We start from the raw sequence: 24151 nt of genomic DNA, 5'->3' as shown, positions 1-24151 counted from the left end.
CCCCCCCCCCCCCCTCCCCCACAGTCCCCCTTCATTTTTTCTTTCCTCCTGCTTGCAACCGAGACTTTTCCTCCCCAAGGCGAGAAGAAACACGTCACTGGTTTTTGGTTCCCGTCGACGTTCGAAATATGGCGTAACCGTTTCCAAACGCGAATACCGTGTTTCCTTTCCACGGTTTTCTCACCCCTGCCCGACGCAGCGAACCAACGACACCCCGACTCCGCCGAATTCGGCCAGCCTTGCTGTTTATTCGATAATTTCCAGCTTTCGACCACTCGCACGATCCGAGCAGCAACCGTGTCCACAGTGGTCCCGGCGATTTAACGACCTGCAATTAGCTCCTCGGTTAAATCGTGGGCCGATCGCGCGGAGGATAACTCGACGCCGTCTTGCGCGTAGGCGTTCTATGAACGGCGAAGATTTATCACGCGACTTCCAATCTAATTTCGTCGAGTTTCCAGGTCGAAGAAGCAAAGCGAATTCTGCACAGTGTTACTCGTTACACTCCGCGGCGTAACACGGTTACCTCGAAACGTTAAACAAAATTTGCCGAATTAAGGGCTTATTTCCCACTCATCTTCGACGTTCGTGCACACACACACACACACACGCGCGCGCGCGCGCCAAGGAGTACGTACAAACACATGCACACGGGTTCAGGTAGAGACAAATGGGTGCGCAAAGAGATTCGCCCGTTCTTTTGACCCGCTTTTACGCAAAAACGTCTGACACTCGAAAAGAATTCAAGTAGATACGGACGTTGTTACACGGGCAGACACTTGTACGGTACACGTAGAGGAGAGGAGTACAGGCCGCAGAAAAAACGTGTGTATCGAATGAATACTCGATGAGTTGCCGGGCCGTAAAAAAGCCGGACTACCGGCAAATGGAGGCAAGGGAAAAAGGGTAGGAAATATATTCAACGAATCACGAGATTATCCGAGTTATAAATTTCTCCGAGTTTCCTCCGCGCTATTCACTCCTTTCGAGCCGATTCTCTCGTTCCGTCGACCCGTGACAATCACGGTTAGTGCGCTTTTAATCGTTCCCCGATAGCTGGGTGCCGTGTCGCTCGGCAGGACGAGAAACGACGGGGCCAAGTCGAAGACGGGGGTGGAGCAGAGAAACGGGAAGCACCGGGACAAATTGGAAACAGTGGAGAACAGACTTACGTGTCGTGGAGGCATCCCGTGGCATCGATGGGTTACGAGATCGTCGAGTCGGACAGGAGACAGGCACGATGTTGACATCCCGCCGATAAGTTGTCGGCGCGCTTAACGACCCTCGAAGTTACGTCGTCGTCCCAAACGTATCATTTTCCAGCTACTTGACGCGACGACGCTTCCCTGTCGAAGTTCACGGCTCGAGCGCACCCCGGCCGAGCGGGAGTTTAATGACGTTCGAAAGATCATTAAACTGGGCCGCACGCTAATTAACCTAAGGGAGAATAAACGGGCTCGAAGCGACGGCACCGCGAGTAACGAGGCTGTTCGGAACGACGTGAAAGGAAGAAGCCGTGGAGCCGAAACGTAGGCGCGAACAAAGCTTCTCTAATGGAACGAGCTCCGGGCGAATCGCGGAACGTACATCGTTCTTCTCTCGTGCGAGGAGCAGAATGGACGAGACTCGATAACGAAACGGTACGGAAACGAAACGATCACGCAAGGACGTACGCGTCTATGCGAACGTGTAGGAACGAGAGAGGGTCGTTTACCGCGCGGCAAAACGCGAGCGTCGCGTGAAAAAATCGCGCACCAGAGGACGCGGGAGACGCGTGGATTCGACGTCGAACTCGTCGTGGATTGCACTGGCCGGTTCAGCCCTTTACCGAGTCGTAGGGGTGGCGGCGAAAGCGTTGCAAGGAGAAGGGATAACACGACGGTGGGAACGGGGGAAGGGGAAGAGAGCGGGTCGAGAGGGGGTTGGCGATAGCAAGAGGGAAGAGGGATGGTGGGAGGATGAGGATGGTAAAAGGGGCAGAGGATGGTGGATATATACCCAGCAGCATCCACAGTGCTGAAAACCACCGTGGTACATTTCGCGGGACTCCCATGAGAGAGAAAACAAGAGAAAAAGAGAGGAAAGGGGGAGAGAAGGCGCGAGAGCTGGTGGCCTCTACGAAATTAAAACAAAAAGCGTGGGGAAACACATCGTGTCGCTCGGAACGGACTAGTACACACGCCGTCGCTGCTACTCTCGTCTTCTCTCCTTCCTGCTTGCATTCGCGTCTCTTTACTCTCTAGTCGCACAACCGCACTTCTCTCCATCCGTCCTGCACGCCAACTTGTCCCTTTTTTTTTTTCCACTGGGCGGAGTCATTTTTATTTCTTTTTGTCGTTTATTACGCGTCGGCGTACACGTTCGACGCTGGGAATTACGCGACGACATATTCCGGAATACTTTGCCGTGCGAAGACGACTCGTTTGCGTCGTGCGTTGCGTTTTAAGAGTCATCCAGCCGGCGGAAATGGGCGCAACTCTCTTCAAAAATGGAAAGTCGGGTTTCCCGTGTATTAAAAATCGGTCTATCTCGCCGGACAACCACCATTTATCCGGCCTTGAACTCGAAATTTATCCGCTACCTCGCCGCTGTAGGACCCGTTCTTTTCCTACTTCTTTCTCTCTTTCTCTCTCTCTCTCAGTGACACGAAGCCGCAGGGATAATGCATCCGGCGCGATAAGTAACCGTGGATCTCGATAGTAATAAGTTCTCCTAACACCGTGAACAAAGTCGAGCCAACTGTCCGAAAGTAGATTGTCCCGTATTTGTACCCGTGGACGAGTCTCATCTTTTCCATTCGTCGCCGGTCTTCTATCCCACGGAATTTCGTCGAGTACTGCGTTTGATACGCTCTTTGTCGGCAGGAACGTGCGAGCGTGTCATTTAATTAGAAACCCTTTCAGTCTTCTCGCCTCCCGATGAAAAACAAACCCCTGAAAAAAGAAGGGAAAAAAGAAGAATGAAAAAGGAAAAAGAAAAGGCGGTAGGGAACGACGCACACGGCGGCATAGAGACGCCTATGCAATTACCCCGACAGAGCGCTTTAAATTTTCTCCAAATTACTGGGCCGTGTTTCACGTCGTACGCGCATCCAAACTCTCCCTCGGTTTCCCTCTCCCTTACCCTTATTTTTCCCTTAGGCTCAACCTGCTTTCTCTCTCTCTCTCTCTCTCTCTCTCTCTCTCACTCTATCTTCTTCTTTTTCTCTTTTCCTCTCGCTCGCACACGCAAACCCGCACACCCCTTCCTCTCCTTTTCTCTTTGGACTATCCCTTTCCAGCCGCCTTTGAAATAAAAGTCGATCGAGTGAGCACAAGGGCAAGCAGCCGGGCACTTCGTTCATCGCTCGTAGATTTATCGTTTCGTTCTCTTTCAGTGGTTCCCGGTGAATCGCTGCCCTCGAAGAATACGACCAGCCACCACGATGTAGAAATCGGAAAGCTAGTGCAAAAGAGATGGTAAAAGGGAAACATGGGGCAAGGGAAACTCGAGCATAACGACCGCGCAGCAAGCGCGTTCTAAAACCTGCACAGGCGTGTATAGAGGTAATGGAAAAGGACACTACGGTGTGTACCCTAGCGACTCCAGTCGTCGAAGGGTGGCCGTGATTAATGATAAGACGCTGCGATTCGAATTTCGTGGTAATAGGATAGCCTGGATATTTTAAGGATAACCCAGGAGACACGCTCCTGGATATCTTATCTGACGCAGGCGCCCGCGCGCCGCCCCACCCAGTTGCAGGAATCGTCACCAACACCATCGTGATCCCGTGATAGCGTTCAGGGAACACGAAAGCAACGATTCGTCTACGTGCACGAGAGTGCACGTGGTCACCGTTGCCGAATGAATTTTATTAAGCCTGGTGGAGGCGTAAAACCGTATAACGTGGCCGCATTACTGCCACGATAATTCACCAAATTGTATGCCGCGAGCCTTCGTTACATGCCATTTTCCGAATCTAGAAAATCTCGCTGGAAAAACTGGCCTATGAAATTTACCATTCGATCGATCTGCCTTTTGCGACAAACAGGCGTCGCGAAAATTCCCTCTAGCGCGAAATTATTCCTACTTCAAAAGCACCCATTCAAATCTCGATACCAACAGCATCTTTCACTCGCACATGCACCCATACGAGCAGGCGTTTTAATAATTCTAAAATACGAGGAAAGAGAGAACACTATCGCGACTCGTTCTAACTTGATATTTATTAATATTGTAATTTCCTACCCAGCATGGACATAGCAAAGTAACGAGAAACCTTCCATATATCTGAAGCGGCCGTATATTTGTCGGATAATCGTGAAGCAACGTGAAGCACAAAATGCTAAAGCGACGAGTAAAAATCAGGCGATAAAGGGGCAAAAAAGGGGAACCCCGAGTATAGGTACCTACCGGAATACTTTTTAAAACGCTGCCGCTTATACGGATTTTCTCCTTCAACTGGCGTACGCTGGACTACCCTGTAATGTCTCGTTCCCCTCTTCTATTTGATGGCAATTGCTCTTTTCTTTCTCCTGTTCCCGACTTGTTTAACCGAATCAACTAGCGGCTGCCAAATGTTTATTCCCTGCCAATCAGAAAGCAAACGTAGCGTGATTAATAAAAAAATCTAAACGTACCTCTGGAGCATATCGAATGATAGAGATCCGTTCTTTTTCGTGCGATTAACAACTTGAATAAAAGACTAAATCGTAAAATTATCGCGTATCGCAAACTGCTAGAAATATAAAGGTATAAAAAATATGAAACGTTTGAATATTTTAATTAGCAGTTTGCTTTAGAAATAGAATGCGAATAAAGCGTTTGAAATACCAGCTACTGTATAAGATACCTCGTAACGTATATTCCAACATTGGAGCGTAATCAGTACTACACTCGCATTTCCTCTTCTCATATTTTGCATTTACAACGAGTGGGCAGTAGAGAGGTAGAGTATGAAAAATACGGTGAAAATCGATAACGAGAGTCCGCAAGCTTAAATTTTCTCCGTAGGCCAGCTCGCACGATGACCAAATGAAAATAACACTTTGATTCTAGTAATTATGATAACTCGATCATAATCTTCAGTGCCTCGGAGCAAGTATGCACGAAGAAACTTTGCAAACTTATTACCAAGTGACCTAAAGCTGGAGTAGCTTAAGACAGATTTATCATTTCGGTGTGTGGTTTAATTAGAAATTCTAACAAGCTTCAGCAACAAATATGGCGTATTTCGAAAGTTCCGATGTACCGTTTGCGTGAAACTAAACCGCGAGCTTTTGGTTAAGAGATTCATTCGTGATTCTACCATCCCTTATTTATGAATGTCGGGAAAACAATGGCGAGGTATAGAGAAAATTTACATATAAATTCAGATAGCAAGGCACACGATACCTCTTGTCCTTAATCGACACGGATAGCAGAACGAAACACAGCCGACGACGTAAGTTCTAATCGTACCGCCCTTCTGGAACAACGATGTGCTTCTTTCATCTTTTATCGTATAAAAATATCTGGGATAACGTTCACTGTCCAAAGTGGTTATATCTGCAGGGTATTATTTTTAGTTTGCAGTCAGCTACGTAAGATCATTTGTATTTGTTATGTTCATACTACTTGACGCGAATATTTCGTTAAAAGAAATACCTGTACTTTACAAAAATCCAAGACATTTCCTCGTCCTCGCTATAGTTCAAGAATTAAATTAAGTACTGCGACGTTTCCTGAGCTGCTCCATTTGTTATCGGTTATTATTTCAAAAAACGCAACTAACCTCTCGCCTCCGAGAAACAAAAGCAATGACAGAAGTTTCTTTTATCTAAAAACAGACAACGAGTAAAATCCGTGTTACATTAAAAGGCAAAAAATTACGTAATTAAAAATTCAATCAACAGCTGATAATATCGGTCGTATGTTTAACTCCATGCTCGAACGTTCGAATAAGAGTAAATCTATACCGATGTTTTCCATACCACGATAAAAGAAAGATTATACCGGCTTCGTAAATCTCATTATTTCTCTTTACGCAACTCATAATTAAGAGGAAAGAAGTAAGAATTCCTTTCGAATCTGATACTCATCGTCTTTACGCTACGTCGTTTATTACTTTAACGATCTAAATTATACTTGATATTATTGTTAGAACGAATCTCGAGTTCCCTCGTTAACATATCACGGTTAGATACGGAATAAATGAACTGTGACTTTTATAAACCTACCTCAATTTTATTCGAGATAAATGTAGTATGGAACTAACTTGAGTTTCATTGCATCCCAACATTCTGATCAAACTAGTATTCCTTGATCCTGATTATTTTTGGTTTCAAACAAACGTATACGACATTCTAGAAATTTATTGACGCCATTTTCCTACCAGATCTTTGATAATCATACCAAAACTACAACAATTACTTTTTTCCTAACCAATCATCTAGCTAAGCTCGATTTAGATAACGATTTTAAATATTTCATCCTTTCCTCTGATACGCCAAACGCAAAACAATAAATCGCGAATAAATGGAATAATCGTAATTAACCTCATTCTTTGAAATGTAAAATTCTAGAAGCAATCAATGTTTTGAAATATGATAATACAAAATAAACTCTATACAAATAAGATATAAGATATAAATTAGAGTATTTAAGCACAAACGTATTATATTTCGCTGTAAAAGAATATTAAATATATTATGAAATAACTACAAATTATCTTAATTCGATACATATTTAATAAAAAAAAAAAATAATCACCTAGTAAGACGAAAATTGCTCATTTTTCGTACGACACAATCTCTGTATGATTCTAAAATATATTATTTCATAGTTCAATTTCAGTATAGTAATTGATCTTCCTGTTATCACAATAATTGCACGATATCTTTCTTCAGTCTTCAACGTAATATACAATTCCATATTCGCGCCTTCCTAACCTGCACTTGTTGCGTTCTCTCACCTACAGAGATCGCTGTAATATGCATTGATATATCATTTAGTATACAACAATAAATAAAACATAAATGAAACAATTATATAAATACAAGTACTAATTTTTCTTACAAAATGGTTAAAAGTATTACAAAAATCCGTGATATTTCGTGGAGATTTGGTGGTATGAATTTAACCTCTAAACAAATTGTTCTAAAAATTTTTAATCCTATTTATTAGAAACTCTTATTACATTAGATAAAATATTTTAATTATTTTTTAGATTATTTTTCTTTTCTTGTTAAATAAAAGTTTTAATATTTCATTTTTGTAACTGATATTAAAAAAAAATGATAACCTAATAGAATAATAAATAGCATAAAGAATTATTTTTTCACATATTTACATACACATGTAGTTATAAAATATCTCCTTATAAAATAATATAGGATTGAATAAATAAATTTTTACAGTAACTGCAGCAAGTAATGAATCTGACAACATGGGAAAATCATTTCTGCAACTAAAATTAAGTTTAGAAGAAAATGGCAAAACTAGAAATGTTTTTGTAGAAATGACAATAAGTGAATTTTATAAATTTCTACATGATCTAGAAAAAGCAAATTGTAATCTCGATTTGTTACTTTGAAAACCACTTAAAATATTTGATTTGAAATGACTTTAATGTTTTAATAATATATAATTTGTTTCATATATTTTTATAGTAATAATGTATGTATTTTGAAAAATACATGAAAGATAAATTTTAGTCGTACATTACTATTAATAAACATCTACTGATTTGACTAGTTTACATAAAAATTAAGAACTTAGGATATTAAAATAATAATGGAAATACAAAGTTATGTCTTACTATATTGTTATTACTTAAATGTAAATAAAAATACTGGTATATAAATAATTTCAATTTATTAAATACTATACCTTTAGAGATTATTTTCCATAAACTTAAAAATATACAATTATTTGGTGCCTCCGTATCTCTAATCAAGTATCTACATATATTACAATCCAAAAGTACAATAAGATATAAAACTTCTTTGTTAAATAATAAGAGGAGTATTTTCAATTTTATCACTTTTTAAAATATCGTTTAATCATTTACATAGATACTGTTTCGATGAATCTGACACCTGAAAATAATATAAATATATTATTATTTATAGAAATATTAAAAAATTAAAAACCTTAAGTAATGGATAATTCAAAAAATCTCTAACATTAGAACCATAAATAGAAAACTGGGAACTTTTATTTATTTTTTAATAGTGAATGTACAATGCTTAATTTCATAACTTTTTATCCTATTAACAATCTTTTTTTATCACAATGAGATGTGTACAACATTAATTACATATGTAATTTTTCAGATATAATTACTTATGTTTCTAATATAAAAATAAATTTATATAATATTTATAATTACTTAATTGTACATAATATTTACATATTTAAATTTACTTTCTTTTTTATAATTTTTATTAAATAGATAAATATAAAATTAAAAGACCTCTAAGAAAATAACAGAAACAAGAAGCTCGTCAAATTAATACTGCATTTAAAATACTATTGAAAAAGCGTCAATTACGTGCAGCAAAATGTAATAAATCGTTTTAAAATATATATTTCAAATTGAGATTGAATGCAGTCAGATCATTTCGAAATTTTAAGTATAAAGCAAAGAATATAAAATCTTTCATAATTCCCGCATTTGAATACATAAATTTGTAAGAAAAAGATGGTATTTTACAACTCTCATTGTCCTACGTTTTGTGGGAGGAGGACTGACTATAGCACCTCTTTGATTATAAGGTTCTGCTAATGCTAATGCAGGATTTTTTATATTTGTTGAACATTCGTGTAGCCTCTGTGTAGAGAGCTCTTGTAAAGACTTGCTTCTTTCTGCTTTTTGTTGAATAGATTCTAACACTGGTACAATAGCTCCAAGTAATGGTCGTTTAGATGGTTCCCCAGACCAACATTGTTCCATTAATTTCCAACATTCATCATCAAAGGAAGGTAATCTTTCTGGACGTGTACCTAATGATTTTTAAAATAATGTTTAGAAAAAAGGTATACAAAAGTAAATAAACATTTTAAAACTTTTAATATTACCTTTTTTTACACTAGTCCATAATAACTCTTTATCATAGAACTTTTCAAAAGCATATGGTAATCTCACATGTCCTGCACATATATACCAAAATAAAATTCCAAATGCATATACGTCAACGCTACTATCATAATGACCAGAGAATAGCTCTGGTGCCATATGAACAGGTGTTCCAACAATGCTTCCTAGCATCATAACTTCTGTGATACAAAATCCAAAATCAGTTAATTTCGCTCTATTTTCGGTATCGAGAAGAACATTTTTCAACTTAATATCTCGATGTACAAGTCCTTGAGAATGAAGGTAACGTATCCCTTCTAACACATCTAATGCTATTTGTACACGTTCTAGCCAAGACAGACCAGCACGTATTCCACAATATAAATCACGACTTAAACGATCTGATATTAAAAGAACTGCAGACCCTAGACCAAAGCCTCCACCATAAGAGTGATCAATAACTGATCCTCGAAGTTTCAGTATCCTTTTATGATCAGGAATGGATCTGCTGTAATAAAACTCCATAGCCAAATCATTCCAATGGCTTTCATCTGATGGAACAACAGATTTAACTGCACACGGACCAGATTTACCACCCCAACCATCACAAGCAAATACAATTCCATACTGGCCACGGCCAATTTCTTCACTACAATGAGGAATTCCATAACGTACAACATCTATCATTGATGTTGATTCTAACGCTAATTTAGCTAATTTAGGAGTATGATATTTTCTAATAGCTATTCTTTGTTCTTCTGTTCTTTCCAACTTCCCAGAATAATAGTTTTCTATAGATCTAAGTGCTGCTTGGAATGAATCATGTGAAGATTCAAGTTTATTTCCAAATTGTATTAATATTATTTTGGCCAGTTTTGATGCTGATAAGGAATTAAGTATTTCAATCGTCACCTTTCTTCTCCAAGCTACATCTAAAGTGTGAGTTGATGACCATTGCAATGACGAAGACATAAATATTAGATTAAATCTTTCTAAAAACGAATATATCGAAAATGGTGACGAATTATGTAACTCGATGTTATATGCAGCCGAAAGTATTTGTTTCAAAGCATCGCTGGCTAATAAACAAGTATCACGTTCGTATGTTTTTTCAAGGCTTAATAAACAACGTTGCAATGTACCAACAAAGCTTTCACGTAAACAATTGACAGAATCTACAAGTTGCTTTGCTACTTTTTCTCCTAAACGACCAAGTACTATTCTCTGAACTTCAGAAATTGCAGCTCTAACAGTTGCAGACCATTCTGTCCTTTCAGTATTGTTAAAAGGGATGCTTTGATACAAATTTACACTATTTTTATGTGATAACACCTCATTTTTCATTTCTTGAATGATATTTTGTATTAATTCAGTCAGTTCTTGTTGTTTTTCATTAACAATTTTCATTAAATTAGCATAGAGTTCATTTTCTCTCTGTTGAGCATATTGTATTCTTTTAGGAGTTATTTGAATCATACGTACCATATCAAAGGCACTTAAAACAAACTTTCTTAGACTCGTTGTATGTACTTCATTTAAGTAAGTACTAGCATTAATAAGATAAGTTTGCAAACATCCACGGATAAAATATATAATCCGATCTGTTTTTTTGCATGAATCCACTAAGTCACTAGAGTTAACATAGTGTCCACTACCAAGCCAAGATAGTTGATCAACTTCAACAGACTCTTTCATTCCAAGGAAACCTAAGTTTGTTAGCTGATCCAACCATGTTAAACCAAGTGAATTCATTCTGTCAAAATCAATATCATCATCATGAGTTCTATTTGTGGAATCATTAAAATGTAGACAATTTTGAAGTCTATGTTGTTCAGATTCAGTCAATTCAGGATCAATGCCAGTCAATGAGATATTCTCCAAAGATGATATAAAAAGTACAGGATTAAAAGGATAAGTTTCCTTTAAATCTCTTAATTCTTCCAAATTTTGTTCTGTCAAAGGTTGTTCACCAAGAGCATATAAAAATATTGGTAAAATAGATAATACCTCTGTCTCAAGAATTTTTATTGCCCCATTATTGGGAGCAATAAATATTTGAACACCATCTTTCAGTATTGGCTGATTGAGTTGGACTTCAAGCACCGTTGGACAAGTTATATCTTCATTACAAGATTTTGTTAAATCTTCAATTGGAAGTGTACTCCAAGGTTTCTCATTTGCTCGCAAATTTTCAACTACTTCATATTCTAAACCTAAGGTAAGACTAATATGGTTTGTTTGACCATATGTAAGTCTAATCCATCGCCATAAACCATTACATACTGGTAAAATATTGGTAGATATTAAAGTATTAACGACTGTTGCCTTTGCCTTATTATCTTGCCCAAGAACTATAATAGCTGGAGACTTTGCTATAATATGTGTAATTCTATCTAATGTTAAAGGAGGTAACAATTCCTCTGTGACATCTTCTGTAAAAAAGATCATTTGGATTAAATTTGATTCCAAAATTATTGTAACTAAAAAATTGATAAACATTTACCTCCGGGAAAAATATTTTCTAGGTTAATATCTTCTAATGCTCGTTGAGTTTCTTCAAGAATATGTTGTAACTGGTTTCGATTACGTAGATATCTTCTAAACTCTTGTGGTAATTTACTTACCATGTTTTCAGTCTTATTTTAAAACTTTTGGCACTTTAAAACCCTATTAAAAATAGTTTGTTTTATAAAAAGATTCCTAAATATTCCATTAGTTATTAATGTAATATTTATACTACTAATAGCTTTTTAAACAGATTTCTAAATTATAAATGCTATTTATCTTATTTTATTCACAATAATACATAGTATAAAGTTATTAAAGTAATTATTCCACTAATAACTGTATAATTAAAACTGCAAAGAATGTATTAGATTATAAAATTAAACTACATAATATGCATGAATTACTGTTGTAAATCATTTATATTTAAATATAATATTCCATAACAATAAATTGTTCTTATATTGTAAAACGTAATACATTGTTTTTAAAATGTCATGCAGTTACTGTAAAACTAACCATTAAATAAGTTAGAATGGTAATAGTTCCAATTAGAGAACTATTTATCAATCAAATCTTATTTTTAAACATAATAATGTTCTTTTCCAATATTTTGTCACTCTCCTAATATCAATTTTAATTTCCATTATTAGAGGTACATTACAATTATTGACTAATATGTATGTAAATAATTTATTAGAGAACTCTCACCACAAACGTATCCAAAATATAAATATTAATTAAAAATTTGAACAATTAGTTAATCTAATAACATCACTACTTTAAAAAATTATTTATTTAAAAATGATAAATTCTATACGAGTGCTACACACCCGACACATGATGGAAACTAAGCGCGGCTGTTTTGACTCAAATGTAAACGGTTTATTATAACTGTGTTCGCATTCTGATATTGACTATAAATGACAAGAAAGTACTGAATTGGATGATAAATTGTACGCACCATTTATTGGGATGATACACTACATCAGTATATGCATATGTATCCCCTTTTTATGCGATTAAGAAAACACGGACAAAGAATATAGAATAAACAAGATTCCCCCTATTCCAGAAGATAAAATCCTTAGATACAAATACACAATACTTACGAAGAATTTATGGTTGCAGTTTAGCAGTTTAGCAATTTATGGTTACATTTATACAAACGTTTGTTGTAGTATTTAAAAGTAACTTATCAAATATTGCACAAAAAATAATCTATTACACGGATATATACGTAATTCCTATCAATACTTTATCTATAACACATTTATTCACACAAACATGACAGTTATATACCTAAATACAAAAAAAAAAAGAAAAATCTATTTTGTAATTACACTGTGAATAAATGTTTCTTGATAAAAATCTTTTGTAAACAAATATCCATTAATGAAAATCTATTTATTTATAAATTTACCACTTTATTATTAAATTTTCTGTGCTAATCGATGTAAATTGTGTATTTTATGTATATTAACATAAAATCCGCATGTATAATCTAAATACTAAAACTGCAAAAGGTATCACGTTCCCATGCACATTGCACATATACTTACTCGTCTATATATTCACGATTTGAATATATAATTAATCTTATTAATCTGTATATAATTTCGTCCCTAAAATTTTCTGCAATAAGAATTGGAATATGAGAAGATTGAAAGATTCGTTGCACGATTACCCACGATATTGTGCGTCGTTCGCGAGCAAATATATTGCGTAGCAGCTAATGGGTAAAGAGTGAATGTTAATCCAATAATCACGAGAATAATTATGTTCTATGCAATAAACAACAGGATTAAGAGAAAATACACTAATAGTTTTTATTTTAATTATAATGTATTTTATTATAACCTTGAAAACCATAATCAAGAAATAAATTTTATTCGTCGAATTGTACCCTTTATCTAACCAGTTCCCGCCAAACGATCGCGATCGAAAAGATCCTTCCCAATTTCACTATTACTTTTCTGTTATGACAAGAGAATGATTTATTCATTTTTTTTTCACTTGTATTATAAATTAATTTTTTATTTAAAATATTATTTTACTACTGACACAAAAGTTTGTAATTTGTAATAAAAACCAATTGTAACTGTTTACATTTATGCCCATAAACTACATGTTTCTATGATACACCTATGTCAAAATATTTCTGTTATTATTTGGATTTGAGATTATATTTATGATAAATCTGAAGAAAATGTTAAATTAACAATTATAAATTGAAAGTAGTCATGGAAAAAGACTTTTATGTTAAAATTTATAGTATTTATATAGATAGAGAATTTTCAAGTAGAAGAATTCTATTAAACTTATTACAATAGTTTATAACAATTTTAATTTTTTGTTATTTGATTGCAAATTTATTAACAAATATTTAATTTTACGTATCCTGTTTTATTTATAATGAGAGTTAAGTTGCATATAATTCCTAAATTCATGATTCTAAATTATAGAGGGCCTAATAAAACCTCAGATTTTTCGCGCGAATAATATTTCAGATCATACGATACGATGTCTTATAGTGTATGAAGTCTATGTTATACCATTTGCGTTGTGATAGGTCTATTTTATAGCATTTGCGTCGTGATAGGTCCATTTTATACGTCGTATTCAAAATTATTGCAATGGACAATGGAACAACAATAATCAACGGCTGCAAACATATATTTTGTCAAGAGGACTGATATCAGCGTTGGACGAACAATTTTACAAGGAATTTTGCAAAATCAATACCAGAATCGATGTAAGTACTGAAATAGAACCAATACAAGAATATATATACGTAATATATGAATTACATAGAATCGAACTGATACGCAATTAAAATAGAATCAGTAAGCAACAGATATTTCGAAAGTTACTGGAACCGTAATCGAAATTGAGATTTTCAGAAACTTTGTTCCTTTATAATAGTTATAAGAAATAATGATTCTTTGAAACTATTCCGAAAATTGAAATCAGCAGTATAACTGCATTCAACCATTGATCTTCAGAAATGAATATTAAATTAAATTTAAATATTGATAATTTTTTGATTGTGCTATCGAAAACAATTATTAATGTTGTATTCGATCTATTCCTTTGTTTTCTCTTTTTATTAATCATCACTTAAGTGACTACCGCTGATAAAGTTGCAAACGTCGTTTGTTAGTGTTCTTCCTTCCAGCTGTCGATACTATTTCTGTAACATGAGCTGAAATTCAATTCTGGGTAAGTGATGAATGTATTCACGGATTAAAAGCTTGAGATACAGAAGTTTTTGTAAATATAGACAAAGATATTACCTACCGAGTCTTCCACTTATATTTATGATTTATAAATCTTAAAGATCTATCATAAATAAAAAGGGATATAGATTTTCATTTTGTGAGCTATAATTTTTTCCCGAGTATTCCGACAAATTATCAATCAAATACAAGAATCGTATAAATTTATTATATTGTATTATATCACTCAATTTTCCGTGACGATATTTTGCAAAACGTTTTTGGTATTTATGGTTCTGTTATCAATGTGTTGTATATCGTGTGTGATTTTTTCTACCTTACAGTTTGCCAAATACTTTGGCCAAACTATATGGCTAATTTTGTCTTATAATTTCGTCTTTTTTATTGCTTGAATAAATCTGTTTGAATATTTGACAGTGATCAGACGTAGTTAAGAAATTATGCTGTTACATAATTAGTGATTGATAAGGTAGAACTCTGGTTTGTTGGAAGGAATAACTACAAACAAGGAATTTCGACTGCAAAATGACTCGTATCATAGATGGTAATGCAGTTTAGAAAATAAATGTTGTCTGCATTACCTACGCGAAGTTAACACGAATCCGAAGGCGTGGCGACACTGTAGATGAATCTGAATGTGTGCCATTTTGTAGCTCTGAAGTTGAATATGAAAATTTACGTGGCCGCGTGTGTATCGTTAAAATCATTTACTTTTTCTTGCAGTGTTTGACTGTCCCAGTGATTAACAATTAGTTCGCATGTGCCTGATTCTGCTTCAAGTATTGAAACATTAAATAATCGAAACAAGTAAGTATCTGTTTTCCTAACAACGTATATTTATATTAATGTATTCGTTATGTTTCTCACATGCCAATGTAATAATTATTGTCATTACTTATAGTTATTAATTTCGAGTAAATGATGTACAGTTGCTTTGGATTTTTGCATTGAATGTGTAAATTAGGTTTTATTGGCTTAGGAGTCTTCAGGGCTATGAAGTTCAAGAGATTTATTGTTTCATTAATTTTACCGTTAGGGGTTAGGAATCGCGTAGTATTCGTCGTATCCACCGAGCATACGATTTTCAACATGGCCGATTAGACGAATGTTTATAATATGCGTGGTCGTGTAAAATTCCTATTTCGATTAAAATTTGTTTTGCAGCCAGTTTTAATCTGAAAAATTCGCAAGTGTAATCAGTAATCAAATTTATTAGTTTCTATTGTCTTGGGGAGCGAAATTCTTTTCCGATTTTATGGCGTGGAAAGACGATATAATAAGGAGAGAGCCGCCTCGAGCGAAGCTGCAAGTAACGAGGGAATAAGAATGGCTAGGCAGTCAGGGGTGAGTCTAGAGATGGTACGGGGAGGTGGTTCAGGGTACAAGATTTAGTGGACTCGCTAGTGGCCGCTAACTTTGCAAGGTACGTCTTCTTGAAAATATTATAGCGATGTAATGTGAATGTGAATAATTTTTTTTACGAATACAATTTTTCGTATTTATCACTGAAAATTTTTCTAACAAAGTTAGTCATTTTTCCATATTAAAATTTATTGTGTATGTATGTTTGTACATGTTTATGATAATGCTTACGTTCGTAATCTTTTAACTTTCAACTCTAACTATCGAGTTAGGTTTGGTTTATGCTTCAGAAGAAGGAAACTGTTGACTCAGGAGCATACGTATTGTAATAAAAATAAATATTCCGAGTGTATACCGAGTAGGGTGGTAAAGTATGAGAAAGGAGATAGAAGCTGGAGAGAAGGTGGGGGCTACAATGTCGTTCCCCACGTGTATGTTCCATAACGATATATATAAAAGTCAACATATTTCAGAACAAGTCGTTTTCTATTTTTGTAGATTTCGGGCGAAGAACAACCGGTAAACTCGATGGCGATTGGATTATAGCAGAAGGTAGGTATCGTAACCTCTTAAATTGTATTCGCTTTTATCTTGTTATTGGTTTTATTATCATATTATCATAAAATTTAATATATGTTTCTCATTTTGTATTACAGATATCTTAAATACAAAATGGGCATGAAACAAGGAGCGATGGATATCAAGGTAGATTATTTCTACACAAAAGTGCAAACACAAATCTTATGGTCGTTTCGGATAGTTGAATCCGCAGATCTGGATAATGGATCCCCGGATGTACTCTCAGGGCTCCTGTTCCGTGAGTTTGAGTCTATCTTTATTTCTATCTCTCACGATATCGAAACATTTGTACACTTCGTGCGATGAACAAATTCCGTGTTATATTGAAATGCATTAATGTGCTTTTAAAATAATTCATTCGTTGTATTTTCACAATTCTATTTCGATATATCGCATAGTACGGGCAGGAGTACTGCCTTATTCTGTTTCCATGAAAGTACAATGTATTATGAGTTTGCCCGACAACTTATTTTTTAACATATTCATTCAGTTTTTATTAATGTCATTAACAAACTTCATCATTCACAATTTTTAAGCACATTTACGGAATTTGATACAATATTTACTCGTTTGATATAATATTTGTCAGAGTTTACGTTAGCTGATGTTTATTAATTTTATATGCACGTTATATGTATAATATTAACAAAACTTCAGATTTGAAAGGGTGGGATTAAAAGTTGGAATTACATAATAAGCCAGGTCGTTAAACGGATATGATTATTATATAAAATAGAAAAAGGAAAAAGGAAACGAGAATGCAAGATAGACAATGATCTGTTTTACTGCCCAGACGGAGGTCAGGATTGTCAGAAGCGTATAATTAATTTCCCATGTCACTCCGAGCCCTTTCCCTGCTCTTCCTCGATCTGCTCCACGCAAATCCCCCGAACCACGACGACAATATTGCTGGCCATTTCGTTCGACAGTGCCCAAGCGCCTCAGTAGTTCTCCTCCGTCCCCGAACCCCTTTTCGGAGCTAACCCCACGCAGGGAAAGGGGTGACTTTACGAACAAGCATCTAGCACCGATCTCACCCTCCATCCTCTTCGATCTAACGATTCTTCCTTTTCTATCCTCTACATACCGACCCGTCAATATCAGTTTCCGTAATTAAACATAACAGATCAACATTCGACATTACGTAACCGAGCTTCCTCGTTTTCTGTACGAACGCGTATCTATTATTGGTACACTCGTTCACCGAAGCGTGTGCATCGTCTATATAGGTATCCGAACGATCTCCTGACCCCCGGTTACTCAACTCGAATCGGTTAATTGGATAAATGTCCGATGAACGCCGGGCCATCTCTCCCCCAAGTCCTCCTATACTCCGTCGTCTCCACCTCCTTCTCTTACTCCTTCTGCCATTCTCGGAGCTTTCCGTCGGGTTATTTCCCCTTTTACTCATTTCCGCCTCTGTCCTTATCAGGCTCATTGGGAAAACAATCACTTGTTCCGCTGAGATGAATTTATCGAAGCACGCTGTTTTTTCTTTCGCTGAATATTACCGAGAACAAGGGGTTGGATTGGCAGAATTAGCTTAGCATTTTACGAATCGTTCGGGTATCGATTACGACGACGCCAATAGAATTCCAGAACAATGCGGTACCTAATCATTCTCTTAATTGTCATCGTTAACGCGTTACGCTGTTTGTTTCTTTCTTTGTAAGTCATTTCGTGCCGGTATCCAATTAGTGTCCATTAACATCGAGCGGAACTGTATTTAATTAACGATGACAAAGTTCACGAATTAGCCAAAGAACTCTAATCGCCTATATCTATTTATTTTACGACCCCCTTGGTGACGGGTTTCACGGAATATTGCATTTCCAGTTTCCGCAAACCATCTCTCTTCATTTGTCTCCTTCCGACATCGACTTCACCCTTGGATTCTATAATCCGCTTACTGTACAGTCTCTCATTACGCGATTTACATTATTAATTCCACGCGTAACATATTTCCATTATTTATCGTCGAAGATAGACAATCGTTTCGTCTGTTTATCACTAATTATCACGCGTCTACATTATTTGTAATTACGCTGGAAACGATTGTTCGTGCTCCCTGCGTATCGCGGTTCGATCCTATCGTTTTATTTCAGTCGATGGAACGTACTTCCAAGGAGTGTATTTATATTTTAGATTTCCTTTCCTCGTCGTATAACATCTGGCGGCCGTTCAAAATTAGGGTTTCGAGCATAGATTAGGATGCGTCGTATTCACATGCCGGCGGCACTTCTTAGTGGCAACCACGGCAAATAAGGTAGTCAGATTCTAATTGCCTGTCATAAATCAAGGACAGCACCTGCACAATTTCGAAATGTTTATGGGGCGGTGCTGTTACATCCTTCATTAGGATGAAGTATAGACGAAACGACATACTGATTCGAGTTTAATTGATGCCCAATTAGATTAATATCGTTAATTACGCCTCGAAAGTGAAACAGCCACTTGGCTGGTTTCGTCTTGAGAATTATCGCACGCCATAGGTAGCGATTGCATCGTCATTCTCGCTGAGCTCCTCTACGCTCTATATCACGTGTATTTCATTCCGAAACTATATTCGTATCTTTTTCTTTTAGCACAGAATTCGATCGGAAAGATAACGTCGATAGTCTTGGCGCGATGAAGAAGAGGCTAGGGGATTCGGACAATCTCATCGCCGTTTTCCTGCAGGGTGGTGAATTAGCGCGGAATTAGAACCAGAGACACGAAGAGAGGCAGAGATTAGTGGATATGTAAATTAGGCGCCTCCTTTGCCATGCTATTTGTCATTTTTGTCGAGTTAGTCTGCTGGGGATACAGAGACCGTGTGTGGGAGGCGTAACGAAGGGGGTGAAGTCGAGGGTTTCAATTATGTCATCGTGGACAGCGTAGCGAATAAATTCGTGTCTTATGGTGACGTTACGATGCGATTAGTATTTGCGGTATTTACGTTCAAGGGTGTCGTTTAAAAGTTTCAACGCCTAACATCGAAGTAGTTATCGTTTAACATAGCCCCGGCAAAGTGGATCGTGTACGCTTAGCTGGCAATGCTCCAGTGTACATTTCTTCTTGTTACATAATTGAGCGGTTGGGATAAAAATGTGACGTTTATGAAACAGTCCGGCAGTATTTGCATCGTTAAAAGTCCGTCGCGAAATATAACGTTATCGAGCAAATGAAAGACTCCTTGGGTGGAGAATAAACTGAAAAAATGAAGTAGCAGGGACAAAGAAGGGGAAGAAGGCGGAAGGAAGATAAAGTGCAACCCTCCCGCCAATAATATGCCGACAAGCTTTATTTTATTTAAGCAGCCCCAGTTTTTCATTACATTCATCCTCACGCCTCCCTCTTTATTCTCATAAGACACACGGACGGAATGGGTACAGTAGCGAAGAAAGAGCACCCCTATTACTCGAATATATTATTTACTATTCTCATTTTTGGCATTCCTCCCACTTTTCTTCTTCGACTTATCTCGACTAGAGCCGATTGTTATTCTCGTAGCACGCTATGTGTACCTACTTCCTAATCGTTTCTCTGCGATATTTTCTTGTTTCCTCCTTCGAATCGGATCTTTGACACGTTGGCTTTGAAAGCAGAAGAATCGCGAGGAGCATGTTTCGTTGAAGCCGGTAGAGAAGAAGAAATAAATAAATAAATAAAATCAACGCGTGAAATCATTTTTGGCACGGTCGATTTCATCCTGACGAACGATCGCATTTCGGGATACGAGGTAGGGAGGGAAGGAAAAGAAAGCGAGTTTAGGGTGTCGGAGATGCAAGATTACCGTCGAAAAAAACTTTTGCTTCGACTGGAAGGGATTTATTCCGGAATCCCTGTAACCTATCGAAGCAGGTCATTCCACGCAATGTCCATGGTCGGAAAACTTAGATGACCTTGGGAATCGCAATCGATCGGCGAAACCTTTGGGGCGGAACGCTCGAACTCACCCTTCTGATACATACGCGATAGGAGCTTTGCTCGGCGCGAAAGTAATCTCACGCATGCTCGCGGCCTGTACGCATACTTTGCGGAAAGAATCGTTTCCGAAATATCGGCGATCGCGTTAAATTTTCCGACTTTCCTCCGGAAAATTTCCGCGAAAAAGCGCAAACGACTGTTCCGTTCAAACCAGCACGCTGAACGTCGACCCGAAATCTAATCGCGTTCTCGTGAACTTTCGTGTTCAAACATTTGTGCGTGTACGTATGCCTGGATTCCCAGTCGTTCCTTCTTCAAGAGTACGTGACTGCACCCGGGAGCGCCATCCCTTCTACCCTGAAACAGGAACATCGAGCGCTAACGGAACCCAGGCCAACCCCCCTACTCTTAGCCATTGCATACTTTATTGTGCGCATTATTTAAATGAGCGCAACTTCGCCGTAATCTTGCCACCGAGCAAACCCCTCCAACTCCTCCACTTCGTTCTCTTCTACCCCTGTACCAACTACCTAAGCAACCCTTAACGTGTGGCGGTAGCTGGCGCGGAAAGGAGCGAGGAAACGACGAAGAACGAGGAGGAGGGGAAGAGCCACTAGCAAGGGAAATGGTGGGAGTAGGGTTTAGGTGTGGGTGGTCGGTGGAGCTTTCCCTGGGGTTGCTGCTGCTGCTGTGGGGCAGAGAAGAGGCTGGCCGACCGTGTTTTTGCGAGCTGTTTCTGCTGACCAGTGCGGCTTTTCCTGTGCGGTCATCTCTCGTCGCCTCCCAAAGCTTGTAGAGTCGCTTATTGCCCCGAAGCTCCTGTTAACCGCCCTCTTTAGCTTCCTGTCCCGACAGTCCTACCTACGCTACATCTTCTTTTTTTTCTGTATCGACACGCGAGCTCCAACGGCAAAACCTTTCTCTATTCTACTCAATCTTCCCGCAGATCTATCTTCGAACCTCTAAATTCTTTCTCGGGTAATTCTCAGGTCGAGAACCCTTCCTCGTCGATCGTCGATCGAGGTTTGCTTCGTTTGTTAATTTTTTTCATCGATCGAGAGTTTGGGAGAATTACAATTTAATCGTTATTACCGTTCTGCACGCCCACTTCCAACGGAGGAAGTGGTATATCCTTTTGCGAAATTTTAAGGGTAGCGTCTAACCTCATTCCCCTTGGTTCACGCGTGGATAAAATAACGCGTTTGTGTATCACGCGCGTAACTAATTTACGCGATTGCGTATCGCCGTATTACGCGTACGAAACAAAGGTTATTTCGGAATCTCTTGGGTCGGACAATTAGACGAGTCACACAGACGTAACAGCTGAACATTAACTCGTAATGTGACCCTTCATTTACTCGACCGTTAGCCACACCCTTACTGGCCTTCGAGGACGAGTTCTCATCATCCCCCTGTCTCTTCGATCTCCCATGCTAATCGAGGTTTAGATTTACCCCGAGAAACGCTTCGCGGGAAATATGTATATCCGAAATTGAAATACTTTCTCGTTGTACACCGTCGCGCGAGAATCGTGGAAACGTTTAACGAAGACATCAAAGCCAGCGTTTTATCGGTGGCTTCCTTTAAGTTCGAATTACGGTTTCTCCCTTATCTCTCTCGCCGGTAAGCCAGGAAAGAATAACTACCAAAGATATCGAGTCTGCATATGTATCAACGCGGCGAATGCTCCATAAAGAGATCGATAGGGCCGAAATCGAGTTAGGCCTTCCTTTCTCCGTTCTTATTTCCTCGGCAATCGTTGCCCCCGACGCGTACCGATCACTCGATCGGCCGCGAACGCGGCACCGGCGAAGGAAAAGTTGGAATTTCGTTTTTAAAAATATGAACGTAATGTATGTGGCAAAAAGCGGCGGGAAAAATTTCATTCCGGCACACGGTGAAACGTAAACGAAGAGGAAGCTCTCGGAAACGAAAAGACAACAGGAGATGAACGGAAAAACGCGTGCTCGCTCTCGAAAGGCGACGGAAACGGCCGCGGCGCGAAACGGTCTTTATAGTTGCGAAATATTTGTAAATATTTCCCTTTTTCGGGACAAAGATCGGAAGGGGTTGAAGTGGCTCCTCTAGGCGGGGCAGGATGAGCCGAGGGTAGAAAGGATAAAAGCTTTCCGCTCTGTACGTTTGACGGTCAAACGGATCCTGTATTTGGCAAGGCCTACACTCGTTTAAAGCCCTTCAAAGAAGTGCCACGTGCTCGGCATAAGCTTCTCCTACGATTAGTGCTGGTAACGGGTTGTTTGCGTTGAAAATATTCCAACCTCTGGCCGGGGGTGTAGCTTTTAACAATTTCCAAGGTAGAATCCTCGGTATTTACGGAGTACACGGAATTCTCGCTTATCGGGGCTGGTATATGTTTACCCTTTCTATGCCCGCGTTTACGGAATTTTCTTCTCGGTCTTCTCTCGGGTCGCGTCGTAGTCTGCTCCCTCGTCTCGGTGCAAGATTCGATCTTCTTAACGTTTATCGGCGATGGACGATGGAAGGAAGAAGGGAGGAAAAGTTTCAGGTGTTTCGACGTAAATCAGGAAAGGGTCGTTGGCGAGGAGTAGATTTGTTCGTTCACCGCGTAGTAGATGCTTCAATCACGTAAGGGTATCCCCGATCAGTAAACAAGCGAGGGTCGTTACAGCAATGGTTAAACCGATGACTATAGGCCAATAAGAGGCCGGGGGTATTTAGGAGGGTTGTTTACGGCTACTTTTCTTTTTCTGGTCAATAAGGTTTAACCACCCCAAGAGACCGTCGATCTGTCCATCCTGTTTTCCTAATTGCTGACGTTGCAGCGACTATTTTTTATCGTGTTTTCTTGCCAAGCGTGGCCGCGTTTTTATCGCGTTTTTAATAGAATACGGAGATCTTTTTCCCTCCCTCTCTGCGAGCACAGATTCGTCTGCCATTTTTCCACCGGTGGAAAACTTTCGTGTTTGTTGCTTTTCCGCTGTTCGAGAGATGTTACGGTTTTACCATTCAGAGAGCTTTTATTAGCGGAGCTACCGCGATGTGCGATGCACCCTTCGTAAAAATCAAATGTGGGAACACCGCGAAAGTAAAAACAATGGGAGCGAATTGCACGGGAAATATCGCAGTAAGTTTAAGGGTAGCGCGACGGTAGAAAGCATTTGCATGTGCAGATCGACCATGCGGAAGAAACGTCGTTTTCATCGTCTTTTGCTCTTAGGCCATTTATCTCTTTTTTCTTTCCCAACCAACTCTTTCACTCTGTCTCTGTCTGTCTCTCTCTCTCTCTCCCTCTCTCTGTTAATTCGATTTCCAAAATCGACAAAAATCTCGATTTACCATCCCTCTCGCGCTATTGTGCTTTAGCCCTCAAACAAAATAATAAGCCCGCGCGAATGTCAAAGTTGCTCGGGGAGACTTAACGAATATGGATTAAAAGTTCTTCGAGGCGATCCTATGAGGGAAGAAAAGCAGAGAGAGAGAAAGAGAGAGAGAGAGAGAGGGAGGGAGGGTGTGGGAGTGAGCGTGCGAGCGACGGAGC

The 24151-nt window shown here is 38.3% G+C and overlaps 2 protein-coding genes across 2 annotated transcripts; one reads left to right on the top strand and one right to left on the bottom strand.

The window, feature by feature from the left end:
- Positions 1–6959: 6959 nt before the first annotated feature.
- LOC108555525 (COMM domain-containing protein 7) lies at positions 6960–7553 on the top strand. The gene is made up of 2 exons (XM_017911188.1): positions 6960–7087; positions 7377–7553. Exons 1-2 carry the CDS (start codon positions 7039–7041, stop codon positions 7550–7552), a joined length of 225 nt encoding a protein of 74 aa, XP_017766677.1. The 5' UTR covers positions 6960–7038; the 3' UTR covers position 7553.
- A 1020-nt stretch (positions 7554–8573) lies between these two features.
- Ripk5 (receptor interacting protein kinase 5) lies at positions 8574–12289 on the bottom strand. Its single transcript, XM_017911147.1, has 4 exons — positions 12254–12289; positions 11541–11704; positions 9040–11469; positions 8574–8964 (listed from the first exon to the last, which is right to left on the bottom strand). Exons 2-4 carry the CDS (start codon positions 11662–11664, stop codon positions 8621–8623), a joined length of 2898 nt encoding a protein of 965 aa, XP_017766636.1. The 5' UTR covers positions 11665–11704; positions 12254–12289; the 3' UTR covers positions 8574–8620.
- Between the last annotated feature and the right edge of the window lie 11862 nt (positions 12290–24151).

This window comes from Eufriesea mexicana, unplaced genomic scaffold (genome assembly GCF_001483705.2).
Source record: "Eufriesea mexicana isolate 0111107269 unplaced genomic scaffold, ASM148370v2 scaffold124, whole genome shotgun sequence".
In the NCBI taxonomy this organism is placed as follows: domain Eukaryota; kingdom Metazoa; phylum Arthropoda; class Insecta; order Hymenoptera; family Apidae; genus Eufriesea; species Eufriesea mexicana.
Note: the sequence above shows the minus strand (reverse complement) of the source record. Positions and strands in the feature narration are given on the sequence as shown.